The sequence below is a fragment of the Eulemur rufifrons genome, chromosome 30 (assembly GCF_041146395.1).
Source record: "Eulemur rufifrons isolate Redbay chromosome 30, OSU_ERuf_1, whole genome shotgun sequence".
Classification (NCBI taxonomy): domain Eukaryota; kingdom Metazoa; phylum Chordata; class Mammalia; order Primates; family Lemuridae; genus Eulemur; species Eulemur rufifrons.
The window spans coordinates 55,850,038-55,865,973 of record NC_091012.1 but is presented as its reverse complement, the minus strand read 5'-3'; the positions used below and the strand labels follow the sequence as shown (position 1 = coordinate 55,865,973).

The 15,936-nt window shown below is 57.0% G+C and overlaps 1 protein-coding gene across 1 annotated transcript in view; it reads right to left on the bottom strand.

Moving 5' to 3' along the window:
- LOC138378900 (uncharacterized) overlaps positions 1-15,936 on the bottom strand; it is a 162,857-nt gene that overhangs the window by 31,927 nt on the left and 114,994 nt on the right. The window contains exon 13 of the mRNA XM_069464211.1: positions 15,068-15,151. Within this exon, the coding sequence (XP_069320312.1) occupies positions 15,068-15,151 (84 nt within the window). The remainder of the gene's footprint in view (positions 1-15,067; positions 15,152-15,936) is intronic.

Sequence of the window (15,936 nt, the reverse complement as noted above, 5' to 3'; positions counted from 1 at the left end):
TCCCCAAAGTTTCCCGATTAACAATGGAGTTAAATGTCCTGTTTGTCGCAGAGGCGGCAGACAAGGGTGGACTAATAACTCTCCACCACACCCCACCCCCCAGCCCATTCCCCCCGCTACTTCTCTTTATTCACTGCAGCCCACAGTGTCTCCCAGCTCTGGGCCCGTGGCCCCGCCGAGGCCCCGGAACCCTGTCGCCTAGGGTCATCCTTTCGATGATTCCCTCGGTCTCTGGAGTTACTGCTTTTTGGTTGCAGCTTATTCTTGTGGGCTCACTGGTTCTGGTATTTGGTATCAGTCTATACACTGTTGCCCCTCCTTCTTGGGGAACCCCACAGAGGTGCGCCCTCACACTTTTCTACTGGATAGTAATAGGAATCCTAGTGTGGCTCCGAATAGACCCCCCCACATAAAGTCTGTCTTCCTGATTGAATGAGTGAAGCGTGACTGTATAAGGTTCCACGGCCACGGCTACAGAATCTGAGTGGGTCCTAACCTGCGATTCTGTGGCGGCGTCATATGGCATAACGGTGATTCACTCCCCTAAAAAGGAGTGACTAGGCCCGGGGTTTATATGGGTACACCTTAGCCAAGATGCGCCTAAGTTCCCGCGAGGGACGCAGCCAGGTGGACACCTGAGAGAAACTCCCTTCTCCCGTTCCCTTTGTGAGCATGGGGCAGACACAGACAACGCCTCTGTCTATCCTCATAGATCATTTCAAAGAAGTCAAGGATAGGGCTCACAACCTCGCTATAGAAATCAGGAAAGGCAAATTTATTAAGTTTTGTAAGTCTGACTGGCCAACTTTCGGGGTTGGATGGCCCCGGGATGGAACGTTAGACTCTGGTATCATTTCCAAAGTAAAAGAAAGGGTGTTCGACAAAGGGCCCCACGGTCATCCTGACCAGATTCCATACATTATTGTCTGGCAAGACTTAGTCCAGGACCCCCCACTCTGGTTGAGGAAGATCCTGCTTCCAGTAGGAGACAGCAAGATCATGGTAGCAAAGGAGGCCAGGAAAGAGGGGGAGTCCAAATCGGGGACTACGAAAGGCACCCCTTTGGACTTGCCCCCTGTTCTTCCGGACTCCACTCCCTATCCTGACCTAATAGACCAGGAGTGTATTCCACCCCCACCTTATAACCCCGCTGCAGCCGCAGCCCCAGCCACTGCGGCCGCAGCCCCAGCCACTGCAGCTCCCTTAGTGGATGGCCCGGCGTACGGGACCCGGCAGTGGGCCGCTAGAACACTGGACCCAGAACCAGTCATGGCTCTTCCCCTGCGTGCAATAGGGCCCCCGCAAGCTGACGGGGAACAGGCTTACCAATATTGGCCTTTTTCGACTAGTGATCTGTATAACTGGAAGTCTCAAAATGCCAACTTTTCAGAGAATCCTAAAGATCTGATTAACCTTTTAGATTCTGTTTTGTTTACTCACCAGCCCACCTGGAACGACTGTCAGCAACTACTAAAAGTTCTTTTTATCACTGAAGAAAGGGAAAGAATACAGGCGGAAGCACGGAAACTGGTTCCAGGAGATGACGGCAGACCCACCACTAATCCAGGGATCATAGACCGGGCGTTCCCACTTGAACGACCCTCCTGGGATTACAATGAGGCTGAAGGTAGGGAGCGTCTCCGGGTCTACCGCCAGACTCTAATGGCCGGTCTCCGGGCGGCGGCACGAAAGCCGACCAATTTGGCTAAGGTAGGGGATGTTCGGGAGGGGCCTGAGGAAAGTCCAGCGGCCTATCTGGAGAGGATTATGGAGGCTTTCAGACAGTACACTCCCATAGATCCTACGGCAGAAGAGAGCAAGGCGGCAGTAATGATGGCCTTTGTAAACCAGGCAGCCCCTGATATAAGGAGAAAAGTACAGAGGATAGATAGGTTATGTGAAAAGACAATACAAGAGCTATTAGAGGTGGCTGAGAAAGTCTATAATAATAGGGAGACCCCGGAAGAGAGGCTAGAAAGGATTAGACAGGAAGATAGAAAATTCCAGGCTGGGGAAACTAGAAAAGCCAACAAAGAGATGGCCAAGATTCTTCTGGCAGCTACAGGGAGCACACTCGGGAGAAAAGAGTTTGGGGAGGACAGAGGAGGCCGCCCCCGGAGGAGAAGGCTAGAGAAAGACCAGATGCAAATTGCAAGGAGAGGGGGCATTGGGCTAGAGAATGTCCTAAGAAAAAAGGGGGGCTAGGGGGGAAAGCATCGCCTAAGAGAGTCTTAATAGCGGGGCAGGGAGAAGACAGTGAATAGGGAAGACGGGGTTCGGATCCCCTCCCCGAGCCCAGGGTAACTATAGAAGTGGAGGGGAACCCAGTCAGTTTCTTGGTAGACACAGGAGCAGAACATTCAGTAATCACTGGAACCACTGGAAAGTTGTCCAACAAGACTAGTTGGGTGCAGGGGGTAACAGGAACCAGGCCCTACCGATGGACTACTCGGCGAAAGCTAGACCTGAGCTCAGGGCAAGTGAGCCATGCCTTTATGGTCATTCCGGAGTGCCCCACCCCCTTGTTAGGAAGAGATATACTTACAAAGCTAAGAGCCCGTATCTATTTTGAAGACAAAGGAATAATAGTAACTGATGCTAAAGGGAACCATATCAGCAGCCCTCAGGTTACTCAAGTCCTGACCTTGGCCCAGGCGGATGAGTACCGACTATACCAGCCTGTGGGGATCCGTCAGGAAGGAGAGATGGAACACTGGTTTCGAGATTTTCCTAAAGCCTGGGCTGAGACAGGGGGAGCAGGATGGGCAGAGCATCGGCCTCCTCTTTATATTGAGCTGAAACCGGGAGCTGAACCGGCCCGAGTCAGACAGTATCCCATGCCCCAAGAAGCTAGAGTGGGAATAACGCCTCACATTCGAAGGCTCCTAGACGCCGGGATCCTCCGGAGGTGCCAGTCAGCCTGGAATACCCCCTTGCTGCCAGTGAGGAAACTGGGTGGAAAGGATTATCGGCCTGTGCAGGACCTCAGGGAGGTCAACGCGCGCGTCCTAGACATCCACCCTACGGTTCCCAACCCCTACACCCTGCTGAGTTCCCTTCCTCCAACACAAACCTGGTATACTGTCCTGGACTTAAAGGATGCCTTTTTCAGCTTGGCAGTAGCCCCGCGCAGCCAGGAAATATTTGCCTTTGAATGGCAAGATGAGGAGAGGGGAATCCGAGGACAGTTGACGTGGACACGGCTACCCCAGGGGTTTAAGAACTCACCCACCCTGTTCAACGAGGCCCTCCATGAAGACTTGGGTGAGTACCGGGCCAGTCATCCACAGGTGACTCTGCTACAGTATGTAGATGATCTGTTACTAGCTGCCCCAACCTCACAGACCTGCTTAGAGGGCACCAAGGACTTACTCAGGGCGCTGGGCGAGATGGGGTACCGGGCTAGTGCTACGAAGGCCCAGATCTGCAAGGAAGAAGTCACCTATCTAGGATATAAAATAAAGGGAGGACAAAGATGGCTAACTGAGGCAATGAAACAGACTGTGTTAAGAATACCCACTCCGACCTCATGTCGGGAAGTAAGGGAGTTCTTGGGATCAGTGGGGTACTGCCGCCTCTGGATCCCAGGGTTTGCAGAAAAGGCTCGACCCTTATATGAAGGGTGTAAGGCAGGTCAGGCTTGGGAATGGACTAGGCAAATGGAGAGCGCCTTCCAAGCCTTGAGAACAGCCATGCTAGAGGCCCCGGCCCTAGCCCTCCCTGACCCCACGAAGGAGTTCCACCTCTTTGTGGATGAAAAAAAGGAAATAGCCAAGGGGGTGCTCACACAGATGCTGGGACCGTGGAGGCGGCCGGTAGCATATCTGTCCAAGAAACTTGACCCCGTAGCGGCAGGGTGGCCGGCGTGTTTGCGTATCATCGCAGCTGCAGCCTTGCTGGTCAAAGACGCCGACAAGCTCACCCTGGGTCAGCATCTGCGAATTACCACCCCTCATGCCATAGAGGGGATCCTGAAGCAGCCACCAGGGCGATGGATTACAAATGCGAGGTTGACTCACTATCAGGGGCTTCTGTTAGATACTCCCCGTATCGAGTTTCGAGCTCCTGACATCCTGAATCCAGCCACGCTCCTGCCAGATCCTGGACCGGCAACGCCTGAGCATAGCTGCCTTGAGATCCTGGCGGAGACCCAGATGGCCCGGAGGGACCTGCAGGACCGCCCTCTTGCGAACAGCGACCTGACCTGGTTCACGGACGGGAGTAGCTTCGTCAGGGAGGGACACAGGTACGCAGGAGCAGCCATAGTAGATGGACAAGGCAACCTTATCTGGGCTGCACGCCTTCCACAGGGAACGTCCGCCCAGAAGGCTGAGCTGATTGCATTAACGGAAGCCCTTCGCCGGGCCCAGGGGAAGAGGCTGACGGTATATACTGACAGCCGCTATGCCTTTGGGACAGTGCACATACATGGAGCCCTCTATAAAGAAAGGGGCTTCATCACGGCAGAGGGCAAAGAAATCAAACATAAGCCTGAAATACTTCAATTGCTAGAAGCTATCCTGTTACCAAAGGCAGTGGCTGTAGTCCACACTCCGGGACACCAGAAGGGGGACTCCCTAGAAGCTCGAGGCAACCAGGCCGCGGATGCCGAGGCCAAGAGGGCTGCGGAAGGACCTACACCAACAGATGTCCTACACTTGAGCCTGCCGCCCCCAGGAATGGGAGAGATACCCCCTCAACCAGACTATTCCAGTATGGACATGGACTGGGCCAGAGAAAAACTGCAGGCAACGCAGGGTAAGGACGGTTGGTTCCAAGACAGAGAGCATCGCCTAGTAGTTCCTGAAGCCTTGGGGAACCATCTGTTGAGACACTTGCACCAGACAACGCATCTCGGCAAGAAAAAGATGTTGCAGCTGCTGGACACTGCACAACTCAGGTTCAAATCACAAGGAAAGACAGCAGAAAGCATTGTCAAGGACTGTCGTGTCTGCCAGGTCATGCAGCCGGGGAGGATCAGAGGGACCCATGCAGGTACCAGGGAACGGGGGAGGCGGCCAGGATTGTTTTGGGAAATAGATTTCACGGAGGTAAGGCCAGGGAAATATGGGTACAAGTACTTGCTGGTTATGGTAGACACCTTCTCAGGGTGGGTAGAGGCTTTTCCTACTAAAAGAGAAACTGCTTTAATAGTAGCCAAGAAAATGCTGGAAGAAATAGTTCCCAGATACGGGCTGCCGGAGAGCATAGGGTCTGACAACGGCCCAGCCTTCACAAGTCAAGTTAGTCAGGGACTCGCCCGGGCTCTGGGGGCAGATTGGAAACTACATTGTGCATATAAACCCCAGAGCTCAGGGCAGGTAGAGAGAATGAACAGAACTCTAAAGGAGACTTTGACTAAATTGGTTCTGGAGACTGGCGGGGACTGGGTGATGCTCCTTCCCTTCGCCCTGTTCCGAGCCCGGAACACCCCCTACCATTTAGGCCTAACCCCCTTTGAGATAGTATACGGTGCTCCTCCACCGGTAATTCCAAAAATGAAACCTGAGACCCTGCCTGAACACCCTATAGAAGTACTACAGGCTGTGCAGGCCCTGCAAAGGGTTCAGAGCCAGATCTGGCCTGCCCTTCGAGCCATTTATCAAGTCACCCGACTGGCAGGGGAAAAGGCTAACAGGCACCCTTACCAGCCGGGAGATTGGGTATGGGTAAAACGGCATAATAGCAAGACCCTGGAGCCCAGGTGGAAGGGACCTTTTCAGACTATTCTTGTTACCCCCACTGCCCTAAAGGTTGACGGAGTGGCGACTTGGGTACACCACTCCCACGTAAGACCTGCCAAAGAGGATGAGTGGGAGCAGCAGCAAGTTCAGTGGAGGGCCTCAGCAGATCCAGAGAATTCACTAAAGACCAGACTGACTCGCGTAACAACCAGACCACCGCGGGACTCAGGATAAAGACAATACGGAATAAAAATGCTTGTGGTGACTGCTATATTCATAATCCTTATGGAAAAAGTAATGACTGACCCAAATCCCCACATGCCCTATAACCTCACCTGGGAAATCACTAACTTAGAAACTCATGAAGTTTATAGTAGGACTTCAGGAACGGCCCCACTAAACACTTGGTGGCCGGACCTGTACTTCAACTTAGAACAATTGCCAGGCATGGATAATCTGCAGTACAACCCTAAGCGGCAGGGATTGGGCTATGAATATCAGTATACCCAACGCCAGGCCTGGATAGAATTAAGTAGGAATGGTTTTTTTGCATGTCCGGGATTTAGAACAGGGGAAATGAGGTGCGCGTGTGGGGGGATCGAGTCTCTCTACTGTGCAGCCTGAAAGTGTGTGACCACCAATGACAGAGAGTGGAAATGGCAGGTCCAACCTCTTTTCATTGAGATGTCTTATGTCCGGCCATGCTCACGAACCAGGTATACCTCTGACTGTAACCTGATACGTGTAAGGTTCACAGAAAAAGGAAAAAAAGACAGACGGTGGGTCTCGGGACTATACTGGGGAGTAACTCTCTATGATCGCCGCTGGGGGGGGCGAGGCACTGTAATACAATTCAAACTGAGGGCTTCTCCCATCTCGGGCGCTGTAGGGCCCAATCCAGTGCTGGGGGGAACCGGTTCTGACATTTTGGGGGTGCTGGGAGATAAATAAAATAGCCCACGCCCGACTGTTGCTCCACCCTCACTCTTAAGGACCCCGGTGGCAGAGATAGAAACGCAAGTAACCCCCAGGACAAAGGGGTCAGGAGATCCCTTATGGAAAATGCTGACAGCAGCATATGAGGCATTAAATCGCTCTGATCCCAATGCTACAAAAGCCTGTTGGTTATGCTATGACATCAGACCCCCTTTCTATGAAGCAGTAGGAATAGATGCTCCCTTCAACCGCACGGGAGAGGAGGCCCCCAGGTCCTGCACGTGGGACCGCAAGGGCCCGGGGCTAACACTTCAGGCAGTCACTGGAAATGGAACCTGCGTAGGGAAGGTGCCCCCTAGCCATGCACAACTTTGTGCTATAGTCCACCCATCTATAAACCGGAATGGAGGAACAAAATGGGTGATTCCAGCGCTCAATGGATGGTGGGTTTGTTCTAAAACAGGCTTGACCCCATGCCTTAGCCTGTCTGTCTTTAATGAGTTAGAGGAAGTCTGCATCATGGTACTAGTATTCCCTAAGGTTATCTACCACCAAGAAAATATAATATATGATGCATGGGAAAAAGGCACAGGAGGTGCCAGGTTAACTACAAAAAGAGAGCCCTTTACAGCAATAACCTTAGCCACCCTTTTCGGTCTGGGTGCAATAGGAACAGGGACAGGTATCTCATCCTTAGCGGTGCAGCACAGGGGGTTCAATAGCCTGAGGGCCGCTGTAGATGAAGACATATCCAGAATTGAAGAATCCATCTCCCATTTAGAAAAGTCACTGACCTCACTGTCTGAGGTAGTGCTGCAGAACCGGAGGGGACTAGACCTACTACTCCTCCAACAGGGAGGGCTGTGTGCGGCCCTAGGGGAAGAGTGCTGCTTCTACGCTGACCATACCGGGGTAGTAAGAGAATCCATGGCTAAAGTCAGAGAAGGACTGGCTAAACGGAGGCGAGAACATGAACAAAGAGAAGGGTGGTTTGAGTCATGGTTCAATAGCTCCCCTTGGCTGACTACTTTGCTTTCAACTTTATTAGGACACCTAATTGTGCTTTTGCTCATCCTCACTTTCGGACCGTATATTCTAAATAGGTTAATTACCTTTGTAAAAGAACGAGTCAACATGGTACAACTGATGGTACTACAACAACAGTACCAGAAGCTGAGCTATGACTCTGGCTTATAAAAAGGGGAAACATGAGGCCCCATGTCCGAGCAAGAGTGCTAGAAACAAACAAACAAAAAAAAAAAAAAAAAAAAGAGGGGGGAAATGTAGAGCAGGAAGGAAAACAGGAGTAACGCCAGGACAGACTGGACCTCCTAGGAAAGGCCTAAGTTTTGGTTTCCCCAACGCAGGCCCTCCCCCTCCCCGGAATGCCGCTGGTAACAACTGAAAGCCCTGGCTTGGAAACTGGCCAATCAGGAGCCAGAGCCCTGGCTTGGAAACTGGCCAATCAGGAGCCAAGGCACCGACTTGGAAACCGGCGAATCAGGAGCCAAAGCCCCGACTTGGAAACCGGCCAATCAGGAGCCAAAGCTATCAGCCACTTTTGAAAGAACAAATGAACTAAAAGGGGGGTGGGGGGGTGTGCCCGATACATGTAACCTATTGATAAGTATAAAAGCTTTGTTTCCACCCCAGGGCGAGGTCTGGGCTCGTGGAGAGACAACTGCGCTAGTGCTCTGAGCCTTCGACCCTAGCCTGGGCTAGAAAATAAACTCCTTTGTCTGTTGCAGCCTTGGTGACCCTACCTATCTCTTCCTGGGGCTGAGAGAAACCAGTTCTTACACTGAACGAAGCTGAAGAGTTCACCTGCGATCCCCCTGGCAATGCCCCCGAACCTACCTATGACCACTGGGGGCTGCGTCAGGGACAAGATCCACACTGGGCCCAGGGCTGGCTGCAACCGCAGCCCCTGCCTGCCGGACAAGCAGACATTCTGACCTGGGCACTCTCACAGGTCAGACGAGGCCATCTTGACCACCAGGCCGAGGGCGACCAGTGTCCCTCGGGCCCGACCAGGAGAGCAAAGACTCAGGAGACACTGTGAGCCCCTGACGGCCGGCATGAGCACCGGGCCCTTCTCACTCTGGCAACCCGCAGGGGCTGAGGCGTGCCTAGGTCAGTCAGGCCCCGGCCCGGGCCCCGGCCCGGGCCCGGGCCCAGGCCCAGGTGCCACCCCTAAGGCAATCGTTTCCTCACGCCGGCCCTAGGTCCACATCCGCACATCTCCTACTGGGAGCCTTGCGGTGCAAAGCACATACAGGTGTGCCTGCTTCTGCGGGCTCGTGTGTGCTACGCCCGACGAGGACGAGGCAGAAGTGTTTGCGTCTCCTGCCCCCTGAATCAGTGGAGATCCTCGTGCACCGATTACCGTCACCGTGTCGGGGCACGTTCCAAAGAGGGATAACTCCCCCACAAGTGTGCAAAGAACACACTGCCCGGGAACACTGCTCTGTAGACAAGACACGATAAACACAAGGGACACGGTACAGCCACTCTCGCGGCCTCCCTGCCCACCTCCCCAACTTGACCCTGAAAATGGCAGTGGAGGATTCCCTCTCACTCACTTTTTGTCTCCCTACGCCGTGTGTGTGTGTGTGTGTGTGTGTGTGTGTGTCTGTGTGTGTGGGGGGTGTCTCTCTCTCTCTCTCTCTCTCTCTCGCTCGCTCTCCCATCCGCCACTGTTACTGTGTCAGCCTGTTAGCGGTCAGGGTGTGTGTGTGTGTGTGTGTGTGTGTGTGTTTCTGTGTGCATCTGTCTGTGCGCGCAAGAGCACCTCCTGTTTCCTCCGGGAACACACGTCTAGGTATTGCCCCCCAAAACAGGACACATGTCGTTCAACGGGTAAGCTATCTTTCAACTAGACCGAGAGGCGTCAACACATACCCAATGGAGCCAAAGTCCCAGGCCGCCACCTCCACAGATGGCCGCTGCCGCCCCCACCGCCACGGACCCCCAAAAACCCCCTCCCAGACCCCCGATGCCACGGGCCAGCCAAGAGGAACTCCGATGCCATCCTCTTCGTCCCCGGATGTTGGGCCCAGGCGCCACAGCCGAACTGTGCCTGCCAGGTTTCGTGGCAGTCCGCCGGGACTCGGGCACAGAGAAGCACACGCTCCTTGGCGGCCACCTCTCTGCGTTCAGGAGGCGCGGGAAGGGAGGACTCGCCCTGGGGATCTTTCCTCCTTTTTCTACGGCCAGGACGACGCCCTGCTCCTGAGCGGTCAGGCCTCAGAGGCCCACCAACCTCACTCGACCCTCACTGCCCTTCTCCCTTGAGAAACAAGACCTCCCCCCTGTGACCTCGGGAGGGTCCCCTGGTCCCGTCCCACGCTTCAATTCTGCAAGGCGAGGCGGGGCTGAGGGACAGCGGCTCCGACAAGCGCCTCTTCCCTCAGAAGACCGTTTCCCCGAGTTCTCGGGCGCGCAGGAAAACACGCCCCAGTGGCCCGGGCCTCTGCCTTTCCAGATGGGTTCCTGCAAGGGGACACGTCCTCCAAGCTCCAGCCCCGCAAGTCAAGTGGCACGCGGCCGGACGCTGGCCCCGGGGCCCACGGGAGGGTACGCAGAGGGACGCCAGGATGAAGGCGCCAGGGCCCACCACCGTTCGCTCTGCTGCCTCAGCCTGCCCTGCCTGGGCCTTCTGCCGCGGGGCAGTCTCTGCCCGGGCCAGGCCCAACGGCTCCGTCCTTCTGGACGCTCTTGGCTCCCTCCTGCACTTGAGCAGGCCTAGCGGGACATCCTTCCTGCCCCGTGGACTCCCACAGGCTCCCTTGTCCCAAGCTCGCCGCCGGAGCCATCTGTCCACTCCTGATGACAGACCAAAGACCCCAGTACCCCCAGAGCACACTAGCAGGGACGGTACAGGGCCCCGAGCCGCAGATGACCACAGGGGGACGGGCACAGCTCCGAGACAATGGCCGGTGGCTGAGGACATGGGCACGACAGGGAGGGGAAGCAGGGCTGCACTGGAGGGCAAGTGGCTTGGGCCTGGCTTTGCATCAGTTGAGGCTCGCCTCAGCGGCCAGCCTGGATACGGGCCCCACCGGGTGCCCCACGGCCTAGCCCGGGCCCGGGTCCGGGCCCGCACGTCTGCCTTCTTCCCTGGCCGGACAAGGAACATCTCAGCCCTGCCCACCACGGCCGCAAATGGCTGCTGAGAGCCTGGGCTGGGAGCAGTCCCTCACAGGGGCGCACCGTGGACAAGGGGCCACCTGGGCCGGTCCGCCCCTTGCTCCTAAGGGAAGGGGCACCAGGCAAACTGCCCACAGCCCTGGGTCCCGTGCTCTGAGCCCTGGGCCCGGGCTCCCCGGCGCAGGCTCCCGCTGGTCCCGCCCAGACATGGCCGCCACCAGGCTCCAGAGCCGAGGCTTCCTGTACAGGGACCCCCAGGTGTCTGCCTGACGGCCTCGGCCTGACGCCTCTCCCTGGCGCTTCCACGGCCCGACCCACCACGGGGCACGCTTCCCTGAGGCCTCCAGAGAGAGCTCTCGTCTCTCCGGGGTCCCCGTCCCCTGTCCCTGCTGGACCCTGACTTCACTCCCAAGCCACTCCTCCCCCGGAAACCCCAGGCAAGGCTTCACAGGAGCCCGAAACAACTTCCTCTGGATGGCAGTGTTGCACCACGAATGCCCACCTGCCCTTCCCCCAGGTCCACTCCCTCCGCCCTTTGCTCAGGCAAAAACGCCATGTACTGTCCCATCTGGATCCAACATATGCGGATGCCACTCTCTTGGCCATCTTGAGGAGGAGCCATCCCACTGCCCTCAGTCTGGCCTCCCTGGTGTCCCCTTGCCCTGCCTTCCTGAACGAAGCTGAAGACTTCACCTGAGATCCCCCTGGCAATGCCCCCAAACCTACCCGTGACCACTGGGGGCTGCATCAGGGACAAGATCCACACTGGGCCCAGGGCTGGCTGCAACCGCAGCCCCTGCCTGCCGGACAAGCAGACATTCTGACCTGGGCACTCTGACAGGTCAGACGAGGCCATCTTGACCACCAGGCCGAGGGCGACCAGAGTCCCTCGGGCCAGAGCAGGAGAGCAAAGACTCAGGAGACACTGTGAGCCCCTGACGGCCGGCAGGAGCACCGGGCCCTTCTCACTCTGGCAACCCGCGGGGGTTCAGGCGTGCCTGCGTCAGTCGGGCCCAGGTGCGACCCCTAAGACAACCGTTTCCTCACGACGGCCCTAGGTCCACCTCCGCACATCTCCCACCGGGAGGCTTGCCGTGCAAAGCACGTACAGGTGTGCCTGCTTCGGCGGGCTCGTGTGTGCTACGCCAGACGAGGACGAGGCAAAAGTGTTTGGGCCTCCTGCCCCCTGAATCGGTGGAGATCCTCGTGCACCGATTACCGTCACCGTGTCGGGGCACGGTCCAAAGAGGGATAACTGCCCCCCACAAGTGTGCAAAGAACACACTGCCTGGGAACAGTGCTCTGTAGACAAGACACGATAAACACAAGGGACACGGTACAGCCACTCTCGCGGCCTCCCTGCCCACACCTCCCCAACTTGACCCTGAAAATGTCAGTGAAGGAGTCCCTCTCACTCACTGTTCCTCTCCCTACACCGTGTGTGTGTGTGTGTGTGTGTGTGTGTGTCTGTCTGTCTCTCTCTCTGTCTCTCTCTCCCTCTCCCATTCGCCACTGTTACTGTGTCAGCCTGTCTGCGGTCAGGGTGTGTGTGTGTGTGTGTGTGTGTGTGTGTTTCTGTGTGTATCTGTCTGTGAACGCAGGAGCACCTCCTGTTTCCTCCGGGACCACACGTCTAGGTATTGCCCCCAAAACAGGACACATGTCGTTCAACGGGTAAGCTATCTTTCAACTAGACCGAGAGGCGTCAACACATACCCAATGGAGCCAAAGTCCCAGGCCGCCACCTCCACAGATGGCCGCTGCCGCCCCCACCGCCACCGACCCCCGAAAGCCCCCTCCCAGATCCCCGATGCCACGGGGCAGCCAAGAGGGACTCCGATGCCATCCTCTTCGACCCCGGATGTTGGGCCCAGGCGCCACAGCCGAACTGTGCCTGCCCGGTTTCGTGGCAGTCCACCGGGACTCGGGCACAGAGAAGCACACGCTCCTTGGCGGCCACCTCTGTGCGTTCAGGAGGCGCGGGAAGGGAGGACTCGCCCTGGGGATCTTTCCTCCTTTTTCTACGGCCAGGACGACGCCCTCCTCCTGAGCGGTCAGGCCTCAGAGGCCCACCAACCTCACTCGACCCTCACTGTCGTCCTCCCTTGAGAAACAAGACCTCCCCCCTGTGACCTCGGGAGGGTCCCCTGGTCCCCTCCCACGCTTCAATTCTGCAAGGCAAGGCGGGGCTGAGGGACAGTGTCTCCGACAAGAGCCTCTCTCCCCTCGGAAGACGGCTTCTCTGAGTTCTCGGGCGCGCAGGAAAACACGCCACAGTGGACCAGGCCGCTGCCTATCCAGATGGGTTCCTGCAAGGGGACATGTCCTCCAAGCTCCAGCCCTGAAAGTCAAGTTCCACGCGGCCGGACGCAGGCCCCGGGGCCCACGGGAGGGGACGCAGAGGGACGATAGGGTCAAGGCGCCAGGGCCCACCACCGTTGGCTATGATGCCTTAGCCTGTCCTGCAGGGGCCTTCTGTCGGGGGCAGTCTCTGCCTGGGCCAGACCCAACGGCTCCGTCCTTCTGGACGCTCTTGGCTTCCCGCACTTCGGCAGGCCTAGCGGACACCCTTCCTCTCCCGTGGAAACCCAGAGCCTCCCCTGTCCCAAGCTTGCCACCGTAGCCATCTGTCCACTCCTGATGACAGACCAAAGACCCGAGTATCCCCAGAGCACACTATCGGGGCGGTGCAAGGCCCCAAGCACAGACGAAACCGGGGGATGGGCAGAGCTCTAACACCAGGCCTGGTGGCTGGGGACATGATCAGGACAGGGAGGGGGAGCAGGGCTGCACCGTAGGGCAAGTGGCTTGGGGCTGGCTTTGCATCAGTCGTCGCCTCAATGGCCAGCCTGGATATGGGCCCCGCCGGGTGCCCCACGGCCTGGCCCTGCCTGTCTGCCTTCTTCCCTGGCCGGACAAGGAACATCTCAGCCCTGCCCACCACGGCCGCCAATGGCTGCTGAGAGCCTGGGCTGGGAGCAGTCCCTCACAGGGGTGCACCGTGGACAAGGGGCCACCTGGGCCGGTCCGCCCCTTGCTCCTAAGGGAAGGGGCACCAGGCAAACTGCCCACAGCCCTGGGTCCCGAGCTCTGAGCCCTGGGGCCGGGCTCCCCGGCGCAGGCTCCCGCTGGTCCCGCCCAGACATGGCCGCCACCAGGCTCCGGAGCCGGGGCTTCCTGTACAGGGCCCGCCAGGCGTCTGCCTGACGGCCTCGGCCTGCCGCCTCTCCCCGGCGCTTCCACGGCCGGACCCGCCACGGGACACGCTTCCCCCAGGCCTCCAGAGAGAGAGCCCTGGTCTGTCCGGGGTCCCGTTCCCTGTCCCTGCTGGACCTCGACTGCACTTGCACTCCCAAGCCACTCCTCCCCCGGAAACCCCAGGCAAGGCTTCGCGGGAGCCAAACAAGTTCCTCTGGGTGGCCGCGTTGCACCACGAATGCCCACCTGCCCTTCCCCCAGGTCCACTCCCTCCGCCCTTTGCTGAGGAAAACACGCCAACCGCTGTGCAATCTGGCTCCAACACGGCGGATGCCACCCTCTTGCCCATTTTGAGGAGGAGCCAAGCCACTGCCCTCAGCCTGGCCTCCCTGGCGTCCCCTTCGCCTGCCTGCCTGACCAAAGGGGAAGAAGAGTTCTCCTTCAGTCCCCCTAGCAATGCGCCCGAACCTACCCAAAATCCCTACCTACGCTTTCCCCACTGGGCCCGCTTGAGCCCTCAGGGACAAGATCCACATGGGGCACAGGGTTAGATCCAATCTCAGCCTTTGTCGGCCAGGAAACATTCTGACGTGGGCACTCTCACAGGTCACTGAAAGGCCAGGTCGACCACCATGTCGAGGGTGACCAGTGTCCCAGAGGTGCCTGGCAGGGAGCAAGGAGGCAGGACACACCCTAAGCCCTGGACGGAAGGCTCTGCTCACGCTGGCAGCCCCGAGGCCTATAGGAATGGCCACGTCAGACAGGACCACAGCCGGGTGCCACTCCCAAGACACTGTTCTCCTCATGCCAGCCCTCGGTCCATCTCCAGACAGCTCCTACCTGGAGGCTTGCTGTGCAAAACACACAGAGGTGTGCGTGCTTCTGCGCATTCGTGTACGTTAGGCCGGATGTGGACAAGGACAAGGACGAGGCAGAACTGTTTACATTTTCTCGCCGATAAATGGGGTACGTGTAGTCTAATAGATATCTATTACTGTGTCAGCACTGATCAAAAAGGGGAGTACCCCAAACCCACGCAAAACCGCCAATTGCCTGGGAAGACTTCTCTGAAGTGGCCATGGGCCATGTTTCCCCCTTACCTTTAGCTCTGTATCTGCAGGTGGCCCCGTCCTTCGTCCTGGTGGGACACCGTGTTGACTCCAATCCCACTCATCCCCAGGAAGCTGCAAAAAAGGAGGTCACGGAATTGGTAAAGACAATTCTCTAGGGTCAGCTTTGACTTCTACAGAAATTAGAGAGTGAAAACCGACCCTACGCGTTTCTTGGCAATTGCATGAAAGCATTTCGGGCTGTAGTCAAGAAGCAGCGCTCCCGCAACTATATATCTTGAAATAAGGGAGACCTTACTCTTGGCTTTCTGTTCGGTGACAACTGCAACCAGCCAACCTTGGGCGTCTATCCTCTCACAACTTCTGTCCTCGTATTTGTTCTGTGTGACTATGGAATTAGACGCCAAAAGATCCAAGTGAGGCTGTTTCCTCCACCCCATATTGATGGACTGAGAGACCCTCGAGGGACCGGCAGCTCATCTGGCTAGAAAAGGCATGGGAAGCAGGTATGTCCAGCCTGGCTGCACACAGATCCACCACATTGACTTTCCAGGGAGGACGGGAAATCATTCTTGGGGGTGGCTTGCGTCTCAGCGTACTCAGCAGCTGGTTTCAGGGCAGACACAGACACTGCTCCGTGCTCCTGTCAGTCACACACCCTTGCCCTGACGGAACTGGGACTTAATACCCACATTCAAGGCCAGATCTCTTTCAAAGAAAAGAAGACGGGAAGAAGGAAAACAAGAACCAGGTGTCCAAAATGAAGAGACATGGTAAACTAACGATCCTGCTGCTATCAGGAAGACACTTGGGCAGCCCAGGCATTTGTAACAGGGGAAATGGACAGGATCTGGCTGGATGTCGAGTCTGCACACACGTGCAAAGGCCAAGGGACGGCG